The sequence below is a fragment of the Arachis hypogaea genome, chromosome 3 (genome assembly GCF_003086295.3).
Source record: "Arachis hypogaea cultivar Tifrunner chromosome 3, arahy.Tifrunner.gnm2.J5K5, whole genome shotgun sequence".
Taxonomy (NCBI): domain Eukaryota; kingdom Viridiplantae; phylum Streptophyta; class Magnoliopsida; order Fabales; family Fabaceae; genus Arachis; species Arachis hypogaea.
The window spans coordinates 126,679,831-126,701,722 of NC_092038.1; the positions used below are offsets into that span (position 1 = coordinate 126,679,831).

A 21,892-nucleotide genomic window follows, 5' to 3' on the forward strand; every position below is an offset into this window, starting at 1 on the left:
AAAAGCTTCTACCTCCGAGTCATGGGAGATGGAGAGATTCATCTCAAGGGTGCATCAAGACCACTTCTATGAAATTGTGACCTTGAAGAAGGTGATCCCCGAGATCCCTTTCAAACTCAAAAAGGGTCAACTTTGATCAAAGGTTGGACCAAGTCCTCATAGACATCTGTGAAGAGGGCGCTCAATGGAAGAGAAAGGGAAGCCAAGTCAACTAAGAAGGAATGACCTCAAGCCCATCACTAAGAAAAGGATGGAGCAAACAAGAGACCCATCTCATCATCAAATCCCTGAGATACCTCAAGGGATGCACTTTCCTCCACAAAACTATTGGGAGCAACTAAACACCTCCCTAGGAGAATTGAGTTCCAACATGGGACAACTAAGGGTGGAGCACCAAGAACACTCCATCATCCTCCATGAAATTAGAGAAGATCAAAGAATCATGAGAGAGGAGCAACAAAGACAAGAAAGAGACATTGAGGAGCTCAAGCACTCCATAGGATCTTCAAGAGGAAGAACAAACCGCCATCACTAAGGTGGACCCGTTCTTTAATTTTCTTGTTCTTTATTTTCCTGTTTTTCGAATTTTAGTGCTTATGTTTATCTATGTTTGTGTCTTGTGATCATTAGTGTCTTAGTGTCTATGCCTTAAAGTTATGAATGTCCTATGAATCCATCACCTCTCTTAAAAAAAAAATAAATAATAAATGGTCTTAATTGAAAAAGAGAAGAATTGCATGAATTTTAAATTTTATAATAGTTTAATTATTTTGATGTGGTGGCAATACTTTTGTTTTCTGAATGTATGATTAAACAGTGCATATGTCTTTTGAATTTGTGGTTCATGAATATTGGCTCTTGAAAGAATGATGAAAAAGGAGACATGTTACTGAGGATCTGAAAAATCATTAAAATGATTCTTGAAGCAAGAAAAAGCAGTGAAAAAAAAAGAGAAAAAAAAAAGAGAAAAAAAAATAGAGAAAAGAAAGAAATAAAGTTGTGATCCAAGGCAAAAAGAGTGTGCTTAAGAACCCTGGACACCTCTAGTTGGGGACTCTAGCAAAGCTGAGTCACAATCTGAAAAGGTTCACCCAATTATGTGTCTGTGGCATGTATGTATCCGGTGGTAATACTGGAAGACAGAGTGCTTTGGGCCACGGCCAAGACTCAATAAAGTAGCTATGTTCAAGAATCATCATACTTAACTAGGAGAATCAATAACACTATCTGGATTCTGAGTTCCTAAAGAAGCCAATCATTCTGAATTTCAAAGGATAGAGTGAGATGCCAAAACTGTTCAGAGGCAAAAAGCTAAAAGCCCCGCTCATCTAATTAATACTGATCTTCATAGATGTTTTTGGAATTCATTGCATATTCTCTTCTTTTTTATCTTATTTGATTTTCAGTTGCTTGAGGACAAGCAACAATTTAAGTTTGGTGTTGTGATGAGCGAATAATTTGTACGCTTTTTGGCATTGTTTTTAGTATGTTTTTAGTATGATCTAGTTGGTTTTTAGTATATTTTTATTAGTTTTTAGTTAAAATTCACTTTTCTGGACTTTACTATGAGTTTGTGTGTTTTTCTGTGATTTCAAGTATTTTCTGGCTGAAATTGAGGGACCTGAGCAAAAATCTGATTCAGAGACTAAAAAGGACTGCAGATGCTGTTGGATTCTGACCTCCCTGCACTCGAAGTGGAATTTCTGGATCTACAGAAGCCCAATTGGCGCGCTCTCAACGGCGTTGGAAAGTAGACATCCTGGGCTTTCCAGCAATATATGATAGTCCATACTTTGCCCAAGATTTGAAGGCCCAAACCGGCGTTCAAAGTCACCCTCAGAATTTCCAACGTTAAACGCCGGAACTGGCACCAAAATGGGAGTTAAACGCCCAAACTGGCACAAAAGCTGGCGTTTAACTCCAAGAAGAGTCTCTACACGAAAATGCTTCAATGCTCAGCCCAAGCACACACCAAGTGGGCCCGGAAGTGGATTTTTATGTCATTTACTCATCTATGTACACCCTAGGCTACTAGTTTTCTATAAGTAGGACCTTTTACTATTGTATTAGGGAGATCTTTCAATCTTTGGATCTTTTGATCATGTTTTGATGATTGAACCCTCATTGGGAGGCTGGCCATTCGGCCATGCCTAGACCTTGTTCTTATGTATTTTCAACGGTGGAGTTTCTACACACCATAGATTAAGGTGTGGAGCTCTGCTGTACCTCGAGTATTAATGCAATTACTATTGTTCTTCTATTCAATTCCGCTTGTTCTTGTTCTAAGATTTCACTTGTTCTTCAACTTGATGAATGTGATGATCCGTGACACTCATCATCATTCTCACCTATGAACGTGTGACTGACAACCACCTCCGTTCTACCTTCGAGTGGGTGAATATCTCTTGGATTCCTGATACACGATGCATGGTTGATCGCCTGACAACCGAGTGCTCGCCTGACAAACGAGCCAGCCATTCCGTGAGATCAGAGTCTTCGTGGTATAGGCTAGAACTGATGGCGGCATTCAAGAGAATCCGGAAGGTCTAACCTTGTCTGTGGTATTCTGAGTAGGATTCAATGATTGAATGACTGTGACGTGCTTCAAACTCCTGAAGGCGGGGCGTTAGTGACAGACGTAAAAGAATCATTGGATTCTATTCCGGCCTGATCGAGAACCGACAGATGGATAGCCGTGCCGTGACAGGGTGCGTTGAACATTTCCACTGAGAGGATGGGAGGTAGCCACTGACAACGGTGAAACCCTTGCATAAGCTTGCCATGGAAAGGAGTAAGAAGGATTGGATGAAGACAGTAGGAAAGCAGAGAGACGGAAGGGACAGCATCTTCATACGCTTATCTGAAATTCCTACCAATGAATTACATAAGTATTTCTATCTTTATCTTTATAGTTTTATTCGTATATCACCATACCCATTTGAGTTTGCCTGACTGAGATTTACAAGGTAACCATAGCTTGCTTCATACCAACAATCTCTGTGGGATCGACCCTTATTCGCGTAAGGTTTATTACTTGGACGACCCAGTACACTTGCTGGTTAGTTGTGCGAAGTTGTGTTTATGCCATGGTATTGAACACCAAGTTTTTGGTTTCATCACCGGGGATTATTTGAGTTGTGAAAAGTATTGATCACAATTTCGTGCACCAATGACCCAAATAAATTTCCAACACCAATTAAAAGAAAAAGAAAGAAAAAAAACATAGATAATGAAAGTAAAAAGAAAAAGAAGAAGAAAACATAAAAATAAGAATAAGAATAGAAAAGTAAAGAGGGAAGAAGAAAAGAAAAACCTTGATAATGGTGGTGAAAAAGAGGAAGTAGAAAGTGAGAAAGAAGGAAGAAGGAAGAAGGGAGAAGAAAGAAATAATAAAGGATAAGAAAAATTAGGATTTGGGGAAGAAAAGATAAGATATTTGGCTGATCAAGATAAGCTGTGCGCCGCACGTGACGCAGATGCATGAGTGACGCGGTCGCATGGTGTGTGGTATTTTCAAGTGACGCGAACGCGTAGGTCACGCGGTCGCGTGAGTTGATGTGTGCTATTGGCGCGAGAGCAGCCTCGCGTTCGCGCAACTCTCTGTGTGAAACTCATTTTGCCAAATTTTAGGGTGACGCGATCGCGTGAATGGGCATATTTTGAAAATGACGCGGATGCGTGGTACACGCGTTCGCGTGGTAGGGCTTGTGCTCTTAGCATGATTCCAGCCCCGCTCCATCACAACTTACTGGCATACACCCATTTACGTCGATTTTACAAGGCCACGCATTCGCGTGAGTGACGCGGACGCGTGGGGAGGCTATTTCTCAGAATGACGCGGACGCATTATTGACGCAGTCGCGTGGGCATGGTTGTGCCTAAGGCACGCCTTCAGCCACGCTCTCGCGTGACTTTCTGTTCAATTTTCTTTTCTTCCCAATGCACTTGTGACGCGGACGCGTCAGTGACGCTTACGCGTCGCGTGCGTGTTTTTTTTTTAAATGCAAAATGCAGAATGTAGATGTTTATGCAAAATTTATGAATGACCACTAATAAAAATGAAAATAAAATAGAATAAAAAGGAAAGAATATACCATGGTGGGTTGTCTCCCACCTAGCACTTTTAGTTAAAGTCCTTAAGTTGGACATTTGATGAGCTCCTTGTCATGGTGGCTTGTGCTTGAACTCGTCTTGAAACTTCCACCGATGCTTGGACTTCCAATAATCTCTATCAATACCACGTAGATTCTTCAAAATTTGATAGAGTTCTTCACAAGCTTTGAGCTCCCAAATTTGATCCTCACATATTCCCGGATCCCAAATCTTGTTTCTGCACCCGTCTTCAAGTGGAACATGATAATTCCATCCGGGTGGTAAGCAATCCGAATTCTCACTAAGGCATCCAAACAGCTTCCTAGACCCATTCAGTTGAGCTTTACACCAACCTTTAAAATTTGAGCTTTCCACCATATTGAATCTTGCATGACGACTCCTACCACTAACCATCTCCCTCTTACTCTTAAAGCCACAAAGAGCTTTGAGTTGCCCATCTGTCTCAAGCAAAGCATATTCAAGTGGACTAATTAAGCTTAGAGATGAAAGATTTACCCACTTGAATGAAGGAATAGATGGTGATGGCTTTGGGGGAGGTCTCCAACAACTTTGGCAGGGTGATTTCCAGCTCCATTCCCTTGGACTCTTCATTGACAACTTCCACCTCTTTGCAAGCTTTTTCAATATCAACCTCTTCCTCTTAGTAGCTTTCTTCCAATTCAATATCTTTTTCATTGTTCACCAAGGGCATGGGAGGTTGTACTTCTTCTTCCTCTATCTCCATGTCAAGTCCAATGGGAGAGGATTCAAATGTAGATAAGAATTCATCAATGATTGAATCCATCTCTTGATCATCCCCTTCAAAGTCTTCAACCATGATATCCCTTGGAGGTTGTACACCCTCCTCAACATCAAATTCAAACTCCTTAGAAGGGGGTTCTGTTACTTGAGGTTCCCATAGACGTTCTGCATCTCCTAAGTCTTCGACCACTTCTTCCTCTTCAATGATTACAGCTTCCTCCAATTGTTCTAATACAAAGTCATGCTGCTCACTGTCCACTGGAGTTTCTAGCTTCTCCTTCATGCTGCGTTCTTTAGAAGATTCTCCACATGAAGCCATGGGGATTCCTTGAGTGTCCGAACGTCGGTAAGCTAATCGATTTACTACCTCGGTTAAGGCAGTCACGAATTCTAGTACATCCATTTTCATCTTCGCTTGCCCTTGAAGAAGACCACGAAGGATGTCATCCATTGGAGATTGGGGTGGATATGAGAGTTCATTACTTGGGAAGAAGGGTGCATGATAGAAAGGTGGTTCATCTTGATAAGGATATGGAGATGGTTCATCTTGATAGGGATATGGAGGTGGTATATATTGAGGTGGTGGTTCTTTAGAATAATTGGGTTGGAATTGGGGTGGTTTTATGTATGGTTCGTTTGGCTCATAGTGTGGTTGGTATAGTGGATATGGATTAGGGTCATATGGGGGTGTTTGGTGGTAAGGGACTTGTGAGTATGGTGATTCAAATGTTGAGGAGGGGGTTCATAGGCGTATGGTGGTGGTTGTTGATAATCAAAAGAGCGCTCACCATAGCCATTATCTTGATATGCTTCTTAGAATGGCTCTTGGTCATAGTATGTTGGCGGAGGCAGTTGCCAAGAGGGTTGATCAAATCCCTGTGGCTCCTCCCACCTTTGATTGTTCCATCCTTGATGCATGTTCTCATTGTAATCTCCTCTTTCTGCAACATAAGTGTAACCAGACTCATAGCCAAAGGGGTGAGAATTCATAGTAGTAAAGGAAAATAAAAATAAAAACTAATAAAAGAAAAATATTTACAATAACCAATAATAAGGCACACGTTTGCAATTCCCCAGCAACGGCGCCATTTTAACGATTGAATTTCTATCGGTAAAGAAATTCACAAATATAATCGCGTTGTAAGTATAGTTTCTAAACCAACAGAGAATCCTTTCGTGCAAAATTTTTGGTTGTCACAAGTAACAAAACCCAATAAAATTTATAAACCGAAGTATTTAAACCTCGGGTCGTCTTCTCAAGGAATTGCAGGGAGGTGTGTTTTATTGTTGGTTATGAAAAACAGTATTTTTGGGTTTTTGAAAGGTTTGAACAAGAGAAATAAATTGCAGGAATTAATAAATCAATAGCTAAGAAAACTCTTGGCAAGGTATGAAAATTAGAAGTCCTATCCTAGTTATCCTTATCAATTGTGATGAGAATTGCTCGTTGCTCCCACTTAGTCAACCTCTAACTATGAAGGTAGGTCAAGTGGATAAATCAATATGAATCCTCAAGTCCTATTCAATTCCCAAAGAAAGACTAGAGTTAATGGAATTCAAGTCAATTAGCAACTTCCAATTATTAATCAACAAGAGAGTTTGATAATTCAAGAGTCTCTAATTACTCAACCAAAGCCAAAAGGGGAAAATATCTTAAATTAAATTAAAAGCATCATAAATAGAATAAGACAATCATCAATCTGAAATACCTCAAATTATATTAATTAAGAAACCCTAACATGAATGGTTCATAAGCCAAATTGAAAAGATAAATAACAATTAAAGTAATGGAACAAATAAAAGTAGAAAATAAATTAAAGGAACATTGAACCTATAATTTGAAAAGAAGTAACCTAAACATAATAGAAATCCTAAATCCTAATCCTATGAGAAAGGAGAGAACCTCTCTCTCTAAAAACTACATCTAAAAACTTAAAATTATGAATTATGAGTGAATGATGATGAATGAATGGACTCCCCGACTTTATAGCCTCTAATCTGTGTTTTCTGGCCGAAAACTGGGTTAAAAATAGCCCAAAAATTGCTGATTGCGAATTCTGTCACGCTGATTTTCGCGTCACCTAGCTGTATGGGCACTATAACAAATTATATATCATTTCGAAGTCCCAGACGTTAGCTTTCCAATGCAACTGGAACCGCATCATTTGGACCTCTGTAGCTCAATTTATGACCGTTTGAGTGCGAATAGGTCAGGGTTGACAGCTTTGCCATTCCTTCAATTTCTTTTATTCCTTCCACTTTTGCATGCTTCCTTTCCCTCCTCTAAGCCATTCCTGCCCTGTAATCTCTGAAATCACTTAATGCACATATCACAACATCGAATAGTAATAAGAGAGGATTAATATTAGCAAATATAAGGCCAAAGAAGTATGGTTTCAATCGTAGCACAAAATTAGGAAGGAAAATGTAAAACCATGCAAATAGTATGAATAAGTGGGTAAAGAGTTAATAAAAATCACTCAATTGAGCACAAGATAAACCATGAAATAGTGGTTTATCACTTATCTTGACTGAGGGTGGCGCCCAAGGGTCGGGTCATGGCTTGGGAGTGGAGGTTGACGATGAGGTGGTAGTCGTCTCGCCAGAGGGTGCTTCTCGGAAGTAGAGGCGATCGGAGGATGCTGATAGTGAGAACCTGGTAGAAGGGGATACCGTGGTTCCATCGGTGATGGATCGCCGTTTTGATGCCCCGGCCTTCATAGATGAGCACCTTATGCCTGGCACAGAAGATTTTTTCTGTGAGTGTGATGTGACTTTCCAGGCGAAGTAACTATATCGTTCCCTTCTTCGTTCTGCCGTGATTGTGCGAAAGGTCGAGCCTGTGTTGGCCCAGGTGGGTCTTCTAGACAAGAAGCTGCGTCAGTCTCAAGTAGAAGTTGCGAGGCTGAAGGAGCAGCTTACGGTCATCAAGTCAGCGAGGGAGAGGGCGGTGAAGGCGTCCGAGGAGTCTGGTGCCGAGACCCTTCGTCTGTCCGAAGTTGAGACTTCGCTTTTGTCTCAGCTTGGGGAGGAGCGGAGCAAGGCTTTGGACACCGAGTCCCGAGCTGCCGTGCTTCTTTCTGAGGTAGGTGCTTTGAAGACTGACATAGCGGACCTGAAGGTCGAGGTAGAGGGTCTGAAGGAAGAGAAGGTCGTGCTGCTTGCTGATGTGAAGGAGGCTATTGCTTCCACTGAGGAAACAATAAAGGCCCAGGCCTTAGTTCTTGAATCGGATGTGGACGTGTCCGTGATGGGGGTATTTAGGACTGTCCTCGATGTTGGCCGTTTTGTTCTTTTGCCGTTATGGTAGTATGGGAAGAAGCAGGGCAAGTGCATTTAACGATGAAATTTTATTAAGTTTGGGCCTCGTTAAAACCCTCCGATTTGGGGGGAGGGAAAGAGTATCCGAAAATAATACAAGGAAAATAAGATAAGTGAAAGACATATTTTTTAGGGAGGGAGTGTTTCTAAGCGTAATATCGTCGCAAGTTGGCGGCATTCCAGGTTCTCGGGATCTCGGTTCCATCGAGTTTTTCGAGCTTGTAGGCTCCTTTCTTGATTATTTCTTTGACTCGGTACGGGCCTTCCCAATTGGGGGTGAGCTTTCTTCCCCTAGCGTGGGAGCTCCGATGTCGTTTCGTCGTAAGACTAGGTCATCGGGTGAGATGTCTCTCCGTATCACGCCGTGATTGTACCTTATCTTGATTTTTTGTTTTAAGGATAGCTCTCGCATATGGGCTTCTAACCTGACCTCGTCTGTTAGGTCTCGCTCGGCATCTTCGTCATTGCCTCCGACGGTTCTTCTCAGACTCGGGTCTCCGACCTCGACTGGGATGATGGCTTCTACCCCGTATGTCAGGCAGAAAGGGGGTCTTCCCAATGGAGCTCTGGGGGGTTGTTTGATATGACCAGAGGACCGATCCGATCTCGTTGGCTCAGAGTCTTTTGGTTTCGTTGAGCCATTTTTTGAGTCCTTTGACTATTATTTTGTTTGCCGATTCGACTTGCCCGTTTGTCTGGGGGTGTTCCACCGAGTTGAAGCATTGGGATATGTGTTGTCCTTCTAGGAATTTCCTAAACTTCTTGTCGGCGAGCTGGGTTTTGTTGTCTGAGATTATGACTTCTGGGATGCCGAATTGAGAGATTATATGTCTCCAGAGGAACTTACGGCATTGGGCTGCCGTGATGAAGGCCAGGGGTTCGGCCTCAATTCACTTGGTATAGTAGTCTACTGCAACTATGATGTATCAGAGTTGTCCAGGGGCTGTTGGGAAGGGGCCGATGAGGTTGACGCCCCAAGTTCTGAATGGCCGATCTGCCATTATTGTGCTGAGTTGGTGCGGGGTGGCTTTGTGAAAGTCGGAATGCTTTTGGCACTTGTCGCAGTTTTTGACTGTTTGTATGGAGTCTTTGATGATTGAGGGCCAGAAGTAACCGGCTCGGCTGATCTTCTGGGATAGGGTTTTGCCTCTGATGTGATGGCCGCATTAGCCTTCATGGATTTCGTTTAGTATGTACTCTGTGTCCCCGGGCTCGATACACTTGAGTAGGGGTTGCGAGAATCCTCGTTTGTATAGCTGTCCTGTTATGATGGTGTAGTTAGCGGCTTCCCTTTTTATCCGATTTGCCTCTTTGGGATCCTCGGGTAGTACTCCGTTAAGGAGGTATTGTAGGATGGGGGAGGTCTATGACTCCTGGTTAGAGATCGGTAGGCTGGTGTCGGTGGTGGTTGATATAGATGGCGTTCTGATGACTTCTTGAATTAATGACCGGTTGCCTTGTCCTGGCTTAGTGCTGGCCAGTTTTGAGAGTAGGTCTGCCCTTACATTTCGTTCTTTGGGGACGTGTTGTATGGTTACATGGTCAAATTCTTCCTTTAGCTTGTTTACTTTGGTGAGGTACTGTTGGAGCAGGGGGTCTCGTGTTTGGTAGTCTCTGTTAACTTAGGAGCTGACTACCTGTGAGTCGCTGCATACCTCCAAGATTTTTTCCCCGACTTCCTTGGCTAGAATTAAGCCGGCTAAGAGAGCCTTGTACTCTGCTTGGTTATTGGAGACCGGGAACTCGTATCGAACGGATTGCTTGATTACATTCCCATTTTGGCTTTCAAGTATCACTTCGGCTCTTCCGCAAGTAGTGTTCGATGAGCCGTCTACGTGTAATTTCCAAGTTTCGAGGGTGGGATTTTCCGGTGTCATGTCAGTGATGAAATTTGCCATGGCCTGCACTTTGATTGCATTCCGGGGTTCGAATTTTATTTGGAATTGGGATAGTTTGATGGACCATGCTAGCATCCTCCCCGCTAGGTCAGGTTTTTGTAGGACTTGCCTGACTGCTTGGTCGGTTCAGAACGTAATAGGGTGGGCCTGGAAATATTGTCAGAGACGACGGGATTCCGTGAGGAGTGCGAAGGCAAGTTTCTCGAGGCATGAGTAGCGCGATTCCGTGTCTTGTAAGACTTTGCTTATGAAGTAGATGGGTCGCTGGGCCTTATTCTCGTCTTCTCGGATAAGCGCTACTACGAGTGCTTCTTCTGTTATAGATAGGTATAGGTAAATGGTCTCTCCTGTTTGGGGTTTAGCGAGAACCGGGGGTTCCGCTAGGACTTTCTTGAAATGTTGGAATGCCTCTTCGCATTGTGCTTCCCATTTGAAGGGGTTTCTTTCTTCATAAGTCTGAAGAAAGGGATCACCTTTTGGGCCGACGCGCCGAGGAAACGAGATAGTACGGTTAGTCGGCTGGTAAGTTTTTGGATGTCTTTGAGTTTTTCAGGATTGCCATTTCGAGGATGGCTCTACATTTCTCGGTGTTTGCCTCTACCCTGCGTTGTGTGATCATGAAACCAAGGAACTTTCCCGCTTCCATTTCGAAGGCGCATTTGGTCGGGTTGAGGCGCATTCGGTGTTTCCTTAAGGTGTTCATTACATGCTCGAGGTCGCCGACGAGTTGCTCGCCGAATTCGATTTTGGCTAGGGGTGGAAAAAGGTTAGGCGGCCTACCAGGGGCCTGCAGCCTGGCCTATATTTGGTCTGACCTGTTATAAAATAGGTACAGGCCCAGGCTCCTATAAAAGTCTTATTATATTAATAGGCCAGGCTCAGGCTCACTAATTAGCCTTATTGACCTGTCAGGCCTGCCTAGGCCTGTTAGTACATAATTACATATATAAATAATTTTTTTATTATTAATAAAATTATGAGATATTTAAAATTTATTTTATTTAATTATAAATAGTTTTGTATATTTTAAATACTTTAAAGTTTAAAGATTCTTATAAATATTAAATATGACATATTACAAATAAATATGTTTATTAAAAAATAGTTTTTTTAAATAATATTTTCATTTTTTTTTTAAAAAATATCAGACCTTTTAACAGGCTTCAAGCCAGACTTAATACTTTAAAAAAAGCCTATAGCAAGCTGCAAGCCAGGCTCAGGCCAATCAACTATATGACAGGCCAGACCTGTTAAGAGCAAAGCCTGGCCTGGCCTGTTTCCACCCCTAGTTTTGGCGAGCATGTCATCTATGTAGACTTCCAGCTTGGTCCCAGATAGGCTTTGGAATATCTTGTTGACGAGCCTTTGGTAGGTGGCTCCGGCGTTTTTCAGGCCAAAGGGCATGACCGTATAGCAGTACGTACCGTCGGGGGTGATGAAGGCCGTTTTCTCCTCGTCGGATCGGTGCATGGGTATCTGGTTGTACCCGAAATATGCGTCTATAAAACTGAGATATTGGTGGCTGGATACGACGTCTACCAGCCCGTCTATATCTGGTAGGGGAAAGCGTCTTTTGGACAGGTTTTGTTTAAGTTCGTGTAGTCGACGCATATCTGCCGTTTCCCATTAGCTTTTTTGACTAGCACGACATTAGCCAGCCAAGTCGCATAGGGTAGTTCCCTGATAAAACCTACTTCAATGAGGGCTTTGACTTGTTTTTTGACCTCGGCTGCTCGATTGGGGTCATTTTTCGTCTTCTTTGTGTTACGGGCTTGGATTTAGAATCTACGGCTAGTCGGCGGGACATTAGTTCGGGATCTGTTCCTGGCATATCGGCAGTCGTGAATGCGAACAAATCTCTACTCTGTCTTAGGAGGCACGAGAGATCTTCCTTGAGGTCATAAGGGAGATTCCGGTTGATGAAGGTGTATTCTTCCTTGGTTTGCCCTATTTGTAGCTTCTCCATGTCTCCTTCTGGTTCCGGTCTGGGTTGCCCGTCTTGTCGGACATCCAGGTCGGCTAAGAATATGCCGGCCCCGTCTCAGGATCTCTTCCATAGGGCTAGGTTGGCGTTGTCACACTCTACCGCGGTTTTCCGGTCCCCATGGATAGTTCCGACGGAGCCATCTTCTGCCGTAAACTTCATTAGGAGGTATTTGGTAAAGATGATGACAGAGAGGTCATTTATTGTTTTTCTTCCGAGGATGACGTTGTAAGCGGTGAAATCTTTGAGGACCATGAACTCGGACAGGATTGTCTTTCTCTGGTTTCCCGTCCATATGGTAAGGAGAAGGATGATGGAACCGTACAGCTTGAGGAAGTTATCCCCGAGTCCGGTTACTCCGTTACGGTGCGTTTGGAGGTTGTCATTATAGAGTCCGAGCCAGTATTCTTCTGACTATCCCGGTTCCAATCTTTACTGAGATGATGAATGGGGCATCTTCTGCCAAGGTGTCGTGCTGGCAATTCTCGGGGGAGAATGTTATTGCTCTATTGGTAGTGGTGGTCAGGTTTTGGTGTCTGACTGCCAGGATTTTGAGGTCCTTCTTTAGTGCTGATTTTGATTTCCCCAGGGTGTCTTTGCATGTGATGACGTTTACAATAATGGTCGGATCTGTTTCAGAGCTTTCCCCGGGGGCTTGTCTCTGTGTCCTTGGGTTACGTCCTTCTCTCTCTGGTGATTTCTCTTTTTCTGCGCGTCTTAGTTCCCTGATGATTTTGGCAAACTCGGGGAGTTTGCGTCTCGTATAGCTTGCTCGAGGGCATCTTTTAAGTCGAAGCAGTCTTGTGTCCTATGTCCGTATCATCGGTGGTAGTCACAGTACAGGGTCTTGTTGCCGCCTGTTCTTTCCTTTAGCTGTCGGGCCCTTGGAAGGATGCCTTGATCTGCTATGTGGTGGTATATCTCTGTGATCAGGGCCGTAAGAGGTGTGTAGTTAGAGAATTTTCCGACTCTGTGGGGTCGGTTTACATTTGTTGGTTTAGGATGTTCTCTCTGGTTTTCTCTTGGTGGGGAGTTATGCCGAGGTGCCGTGCTGCCGTGTTGTGTGCTACCGTGCTGCCGCTTATTGGCGGCTACGACCTGGCTTACTTCTTTGTCATTTATGTACTCCTTTGCGACGCTCTGGCATGGTCCACACTGGTCTGGTAGTGAGGTATTTTCGAAAGTCTTCGTTCACTAGCCCGTTAGTTAGGCAAAGGCTCACGACTGAGTCTATGAGCCCGTCGACCATTAAGCATTCGTTGTTGAAGCGATCGAGGTATTTTCTTGTGGACTCCTCCGGTCTATGGGTGACTCCCAGCAAGCTGATGGGGTGTTTGGCTTTTGTGATTATCGTGGTGAATTGGGCCATGAATTTTCGTGAGATATCGTGGAAGCTAGTTATGGATCCGTTGGGGAGGGCATTAAACCATTTGATCGCGGGCTCTGCTAGGGTTACCGGAAAGGCCCTACATCGGACCGCGTCGGCGGCCCCTTCTACGTTCATCCTGGCCTCGAAGGCCGTTAGGTGTTCCTGCGGATCCTTGGTTCCGTCATACTTCATATCCATAGGTTTGTCGAAGCCTTTAGGAAGTTTAGGTTTCAGGATTCTTTCAGTAAAGGGGATAGCTCCCATTATCACGTGGTCGTTTCTTGTGTGTTTGGCTTCTCGGTGTCATCGATTGTCATCCGTGTCATGTTGATAGGCTGGGTCGTGGGAGACGCTGCGATTGCTCCTCTTGCTATGTTGCCGTTCTGACGACCTGCCATGTCCGTGGTCATGGGAGACGCTGCGATTGTACCTCTTGGCATGTCGTCATTCTGGCAACCTGCCCTTCCAGATTTCGTGGCGAAATCTTGATCTGGAGGTTGCGTGACTTCCATTCTCGGCGTTGTGCTTTTCCTTGGTCGCAATTCAGCCCTTGAGTTCTTGTACCCGGAGACAGAGGTTTTGGATTATATGAGCTGCTTTTTCTCCCATATTTTCAGGGTGTCGTCCCTCGACGATAAGGGGGCTGTTTTCTTTGTTATGCACTGGAGTTGTCTGGCGGATAGTGCTCGCTATCCTTCCGTGGGGTGTAGCTTCTCGGTGTTCGGGAGTCGGGTTCCTTGTTCGGGAGTTGTCGTGGTGGCTCGGGGATTGCTTTTCGAGTTCGTTCGCCATTTCGTCCTAACTTTGTAAGTTCTCCACAGATGGTGTCAATGTACGAGATGTCTCTGGTACGGGTTGAGAGATGGATCGGGAACTCGCTGGTCGGGGTGGATGCCGGAGTCTTCTGGCGGAGTAATGAGGGGGAGGTACCTGCAAAGACACTTCAACAGGATCTAAAAGGTATAAGATTTGAGAAATGAATGAGTACTTGGAGGGACCTAAGTCCTCTATTTATAGGTGATGGTGACTTATCTTATCTTATTTTTATTTGGCTAAGATAAAGGGGATATTTGAATTTGATTATTGGTTAGAAGGTCTAATGGGCCGGTTCCGAGCCTTTTAGATAGGTGGAGCAGGTCGGACCCAGGTATCCGAGTTCTGAGACCATTCTAGGTGTAGGATCCGTTAGCCAAATCCGTAACACTTTAGTACAAAAAATAATAATAAAAGCCATTCGATTTCTTGTTATAATTGTTAATATATAAAAGTATATTTAATATTTTTTTGTTAAGTTTGCAGTAGAAATAGAAAATAGTCAAAATACCAAACGCTTTGACCGTTCTTTTTATTTTAACCATAATAAATATTAACTCAATAAAATAAAAAATAATAAATAATTTTTTAAATTTTAATTTAAAAACACATAAAATTTTTATTAATTAAAAATATAAATTTTTTTCAATTTTTTAAATATAAAATATTTAAATTTCTACCTTTAAAATAGATAAAAACAAATCGATCTTTTAAAAAAAATTTAAATATTTTACGTTTTAAAAATAAGATATATTTTTATATTTTTAATTAGTCAAAAATTTATTTATCTCACATAAAAAATTAAAACCTATTTTTCTTTTATTTTAAAATAAAATTAAAAGGTGAAACGTTCAACTTCAACCACACAATAATGTAAAGGTCTGAGAGCTCTGTGAGAAGAGAGCGGTTCTATCTCATTAATTTGGTAAAAATATTTGATAATAAAAAAATTAACTAAAAATAATTTATATTTATTTTATTTAATATTTATTAATTATTATTAAAAATAATAAATATTAAATAATATAAATTTAGATTTTTTTTAAATAATATAAATACTAGATATACAGTTTTTAATTGCTTTTTTGGGACGAGTTTTTAGTAAGTAATTATTATACAAATCTTTCTATGAATTTCAGAATGTATCATTAATTAGCGTTTTTGACAATCCAAAATTCCAAACAAACACTATATAACATTTTTTCTTGTCTAAAATATTAAATGCCTTAAATGGATTAAAAAAAACTTCAAAATCTTATATAATTAATATTTTTACTCGTAATACTATTACGAGAATATAAATCTTTTAAAATTATATCAATCCTGATATTATAGATTATGACATAAAATTTATAGCATTAAACTGCATTTACAAAATAGTCGTAAGGAATAAAAGTCTCCGTCGACTAAGAAGACCATGATCTTTGTAAATAAAAATAAAATTAAATAATAATTTTTTAATTATTATTTTTATATGAAAGAGTTTAATTTTTTACTAATAATTAATTTTAACATTCGTTATCTAAAATTTTAAAGAATTTAACGTATATACTTTTATATTTGATTAAGTGTTAATTTTGTTGTACAAATAGAAATAATTAATTTTTATGCTTGTTATTTAAAAATAATATTTTTTCTATATATATAAAAATATAATTAGATATTATCATAAAAAAATTATATTGATAATTATAAAATTAACTCAAATTTATTTTTGTTTTAAAATAATTGAATCTTGATTATAACTTTTAATCACAACATTAGTATTTTTTTAAATTATATATAATAAATATTTAAAGAAAAAAAGTGAAAATATATATTAGAAAGATAAGTAGTAAAAATTTAAAATTAAATAAAATAATATGCATATAATAATGTCTTTTATTTAAATTATATTATATTGTTAATTTTATTTTTTGTAGAATAGAAAGGTAGAAAAAATAGAGAATAAGAGAAAAGATAGAGAAAGATAAAGAAGAAGAATGTAACAGAGAGTTTGTTAATTTTAAAAGTTAAGAAAAAAATTATTTTAATTATAATGAAAAATTATTTTAATTATAATGAAAAATTCTCTGGTGACACATTTTGATTTATTAAATTATTAATATAAAATATAAATTATAATTTATATATATAGAATGAGAAGAAGAGAGAGAAATAGAAAAAAAGAGGGAGGTAGATAAGAAAATATAAGAAGAATGTTTACCAATTTTGAGAAAAATATTTTTTCTAAATTTTAATAAGAGAGTGTCACGTGACACATTTTAGTTATTAAATTAGTTAGTAATATATAAATAAACTATAACTATATTTTAATTTTAATATTTTAATTTTAATTTAATTTAATTTGAATACAATTAGAGAATGTCATGTATATTTTGATTGTCAAATTTGTAATTAGTCATTGATAATGATATATGAGAGAGATATAGTAAGTGAAGGAATAAGAGAGATAGAGAAAGGAAGAAAGAAGAGGGGAGAGCTCTTAATTTTGAAGGAAAAGATTTAATTTTAGTTAGAATAAAAGAGTGATATCTGACAAATTTTGATTATAAAATTAGTAATATATAATAGAATAATAGATATAATAGATGAGCACTATATATTTATGTATATTTAATGTGTTTTAATTTGTGTATGTTATATCCAAATAATTGATCAACAGAATAATCCAAATTTTCACATCACAATAATCAAAATTTTTATAAAAAAAATCGGCAACCATTGTAATTTTATAATTCTATTCATATCACAATTATAAATATAAATTTAATTATCATCACTTTTAATATATTTCTACTTTTTCAAGAAAGGTCATTATGGAAAAAATTTATTATATCCATGACTAGAAAAGCAAATGACTTGAGGCAGGCCCTGTTGATCAATGGAGCAGCGGTGGTATACTCTGAGATGGTAAAATATGAATTCAAATTCAGTTAATATTTGTGAGGTGGTATACTCTGTTCATATCTAAAGAAGTTCTCAGGGTCAACTTTGGTTTTGACCTGCACCAGTTTATCAAAATTCTCTCTGAAAAACTTGGCTCCATAAATTCGAGCGGCGTCAACATTGATTGTTCCATTGCTTGGATTGGCTCCAATATCTCTGTCCCTGTAGTTAAGGTAAGCCTGTCTTGGCGATTTCGAAACAAAAGGAGTCATAATCTTATACATGGACCTTAAAATATTAAAGTTATGATTAATGGCATCTTCTCCATCTTGATACCAAGTTATCATGTACTGAATCTGGAACAAGTTCCCTGTTCTATGAGGAAACGGAGTAGCCGAAGCTGGAATGTCCCACATTCTTCCACCATAGGGGTTCCATTCCATGATTATTACCTCACTCTCGATGAACTTTTTCCATACAGATTGCAAACCCTCTTTTGAAATAACTTTCTGCACATAATCTGATTTACCCTTAAAATAGGACTCAGCAGGTCTTGATGATTCGTATAGCAACGCTTCTGCTACTGTTCCGATTGGGTATTCTGCAAAGAAAAGAGTGCTGTTGACCCAAGGCAATTCAAAGCAATCACTTTTGGTTAATCCCAGTTCTGGAAAACTTTTTTCCATCAAACTCAGAAGTCTATCGACTCGTCCCAAGAACTCGCAGACGAAGGAAACTCGAACCGTCTTTTGACGCACCTCGATCTGGAGTCTGATGAAAATATCCCTGTGGAGATTCGGTGCAACATGTTGCCACTTGTAAACAAGGTCCGAGCCGCCTTGTTCCAAGGTCCTGTTCAACCTGAACACCGTCACCACTGGAGGTACTTCCACCAGCTTCATTGTCCACGAGAGAATCACACCGAAACTGGCACCTCCACCTCCTCTTATGGCCCAGAACAGATCCTCCCCCATTGATTTTCTGTCAAGGATATTACCATTTACATCCACGATTTTGGCATCAATTATATTGTCTACGGCGAGGCCATATTTTCTCATGACGTTGCCATAGCCACCGCCGCCGAAGTGGCCGCCGGTGCCGACGGACGGACAGATTCCGCCAGGAACGCCGTGAACGTGGCTATTCTGCGCGACTTTGTAATAAAGCTGTCCAAGTGATGCGCCGGCCTCAACCAAAGCGGTGGCATTTTGAATGTTGACGTGAATGGATTTAAAAGTGTACATGTCGAGAAGAACGAAGGGAACATCTGATACGTAGGAGTAGCCTTCGTAGTCATGGCCGCCGCTTCGGATTCTGAGTTGAAAGTTGCTGTCTTTGGAGCATACAACCGCCGCCTGAATGTGCGATTCGTGAAAAGGGGTTATGATGGCGATGGGTTTGGGCGTGTATGGTCTGTTGAACCTCTTGTTGCGGGTGTGGAGGCTGAGAATGTCGAAAAAGGATGAGTTGTCTCTGGTGTATAGCGCTCCGGTCACGCTAACAGGAGCTGATGGGTTTTTCCATCTCTTGTTTGAGAGACAAGTGTGAAAGTAAGCATCTGGGTTTGCATGTAAAACGGAAGATTGAAGAAGAAGAACAATGGTGGGTGCTAGCAGAGTTGAAAGGAGAAGAAACGACAACGATGATGATGATGTCACCATTGTTGTTATGAAATGAAAGTGGTGTTTGTTACTTGCTGCATTGTTAGTGTTGCATATATATAACAGAGAAAATAAATTTAAAAATGTTAAGGGTATATTAAAATTTTTATTAATATAAAATATATTAGTAAATAATTTAGTGATTGATTAGTGTTATTGTTGTTAATTGTTTAGATTCTTTGGTGGTCAATTAGTCATGGAAAAAGTCTTGTCACATTTAAAAATTGTCCTTTCATGCATTATGTCTTTTGACTCAGGAATACATAACGAATGGATAGCTTTTGTAAAAAAAAAAATGAATGGATAGCTTGAAAATTAAATTTGTTACAAAAATCAGTTGGTCTTGGATCCAACAGATAAAAAAGTTTAATTTTAATATTTTAAATATGTAAAGTTTATAAGTTATTCAACTAAATTTATCTATTCAATGAGATTTCAAATAGTAAATTTAAAAATTAATTTTTTTAATATGATAATATATAATTAAATATTTATATAACATAATTTATATTATTTCTATTAGTGTTTGAAAAGTAATTTAAAAAAATAAATGTTATAAAAACATAAAAATAATCATAAATATTTTTTTAATTTGTAACATTAACATCTGTTTTCAGGATATATATTAGTCAAATCTTAAAATTTTAAATTTTATATTAGTATTTTGTAGGATTATATATCATAAATAATAATTTAAAATTAAATGTGATATTTATTATTTTAATGCTTATTGATAATTCAATTTAAATTTTATATTATTTATAATTATTCTATCAAACTAATTATACAAGTGACAAAATTTTATTAATTTTTTATTTAAATAATACTTTCTGCCTCAAGTGGCCGATTTCGTTTATCTATCCTTCAATACAAATTTTAATTACAAATTAATTTACTTTTGATAAATATAAAGAATATTCTAAAAGTATTTTATTAAAATTTTCTAAGAATTATAATTAATGTTAAAAAATTATTTTATTTAATATATATTAATTATTATTTAATATTTATTAATTATTAAATACTAAATGAAATAAATTTTTATTATTTTTGACTAATTTTTTTATCAAACATTTTCGTTTATCGCGTTGTAGGTTTGTCCACAACTGTTCATAATCGTTCTCTACGTCGTCAAAGTTTCTTTCAATTCCATTAAATTTGGTATTCGTGTGGTTTTATATATACATTAAATTCGTGTTTCAAAGGAAATAAGAAATACAGATACTTCATATGATTCTTCTTCTTAAGCTATTTTAATAGTTACTTTAAAGATTAAATAACTATTTCTAACCATAAAAAATATAAATACTTATAAATTTATTCATAAAAAAACAAAATCAACACTGTAATTACAAAAGATAGATTCCAATAAATAAAACTAACTAAAACTTAAAAAACTATTCAAAATTTCAAAATTACCTCTTCTTTATCAAATTCATTTTCACAACCTCTCTTCCTCTTCCTCTCTCTCTTCCTCTTCCATCACCTCCACCACCTCCACCACCGCACTCAACTTCAACTTGATAAATCCACTTTCATCATCTTACATCAACTCACCCACCAGAAAATTTTCCTTCTAAAATTTGCGATGATTCATATCTATTGTACCTATCCCTAATCCCTTTCAATCGATACGAAAAATTGAAGATTCCGTTAGATTTTTCTTTGCCGGACCGAACCTAGTAGCTAGCAAAGCGCATTGCATTAGATTTGACGCTGTCGTGGACAAGACTAGCCACGGGAATGCGACATTCGCCAATGAGCTTGTACCGTCATGGCGGAAATCGAAGCGGAAGAAGAGGCCCTCGAAACCTTCTAGAAGCGAGGGTGTGATTCACGTGAGGTCAAAGATCACGTCGTGGTGCCACTCCGGGTTAGCTCCGTCGCCATCGGCTTCTCTGTCGGTTCTGGTCCGCTGCTATTGACTCTGACATGGTGAAGAGAGATCCATTAATGGTGTTGTTGTTGTTCCGCTTCTAGCCATCGTTGAAAGTCAAAGAGATGTGCTTTTGACTTGTTGAGAAGCAGTGATGGTGAAGGTGATGGTGATGAGTTGATTTCACCGCCAACTTTGATGTCGAAACTGCCTCTTTGAACTATAATTGTTGCTCCAAATAGAATCGTTCAAAGACAAGTTCCCCAGATTCAAAGCTTACACATGAAGTTGGTCACTGAATTACCAAAATAACGATTCTTGATTTTTCTCCATATTCACAAACTTAACACAGATTCTTTCAAATCTGAATGCACTTTTGAGTATATGTTAGCAATGAATATATAGATAAATAAATTGTTATATTTTTTTATGGGTAGATTTATTGGCGTTTATATTTTTGTGATTAAAAATGGTTATTTATTCTTACTTTAAACTATTTTCATGCATTTTGTCCTTATCTATCTAAGTCAATATACAAATCATTGTTATCGGACTATAAAGTATAATAAAAAAATCTATCTTTTGTACAAAAAAGATAATAAACAACTATTAAATTTATGCTCTAAAGAATTTAAATTTGAGTTAGAAATGTCATTAAAGTAATAAATTTCATACTTATTTTCATAAATTAAATAATAATTTAATCAGGGGCTAAACTAAAATAAATTTTAAAGAAGAACAAAAATTAATTTTATAATATAGATCGAAAAGACTAAATTAAATATTTTAGGAGACTAAATTAAATTTTTTATCTAATTAATAAGAAAAAATTGAGATTCCTTATAAGAGACTTCACCTCGAAATTTAATTGGTATAATATTTTAATTATTTTTTAAAACATATTATATATATAAATATAGTTAATTATTTTATATTGTATAATTATTTATTATTTTTATTCTGAACAATTTTAAATTTTAATTCTTATGTCATCTTAGAAGGTTAAATTTTAATTTATATTAATTTTTTTAATATCAAAAGTCCTGATAATGATTCTTTAGATACTAACGAGTCAAAGAATAATTTTTAAAAATTTGTTATTATTTCGTTTTAAATTCCTAAGTTTATAAGAATATAAATCTTTTAGAATTTAAACTAAAACACAAAAATTGAATTTTTATTCTTATTCGTTTTATTTTTTTTATATTTTATTTGAAACCAAATAGA

The 21,892-nt window shown here is 38.2% G+C and overlaps 1 protein-coding gene across 1 annotated transcript; it reads right to left on the reverse strand.

The window, feature by feature from the left end:
• Positions 1–17,023: 17,023 nt before the first annotated feature.
• LOC112791384 (berberine bridge enzyme-like 17) lies at positions 17,024–18,802 on the reverse strand. Its single transcript, XM_025834193.3, has one exon. The coding sequence runs from the start codon at positions 18,787–18,789 to the stop codon at positions 17,176–17,178; it is 1,614 nt and encodes a 537-aa protein (XP_025689978.1). The 5' UTR covers positions 18,790–18,802; the 3' UTR covers positions 17,024–17,175.
• Positions 18,803–21,892: the final 3,090 nt, after the last annotated feature.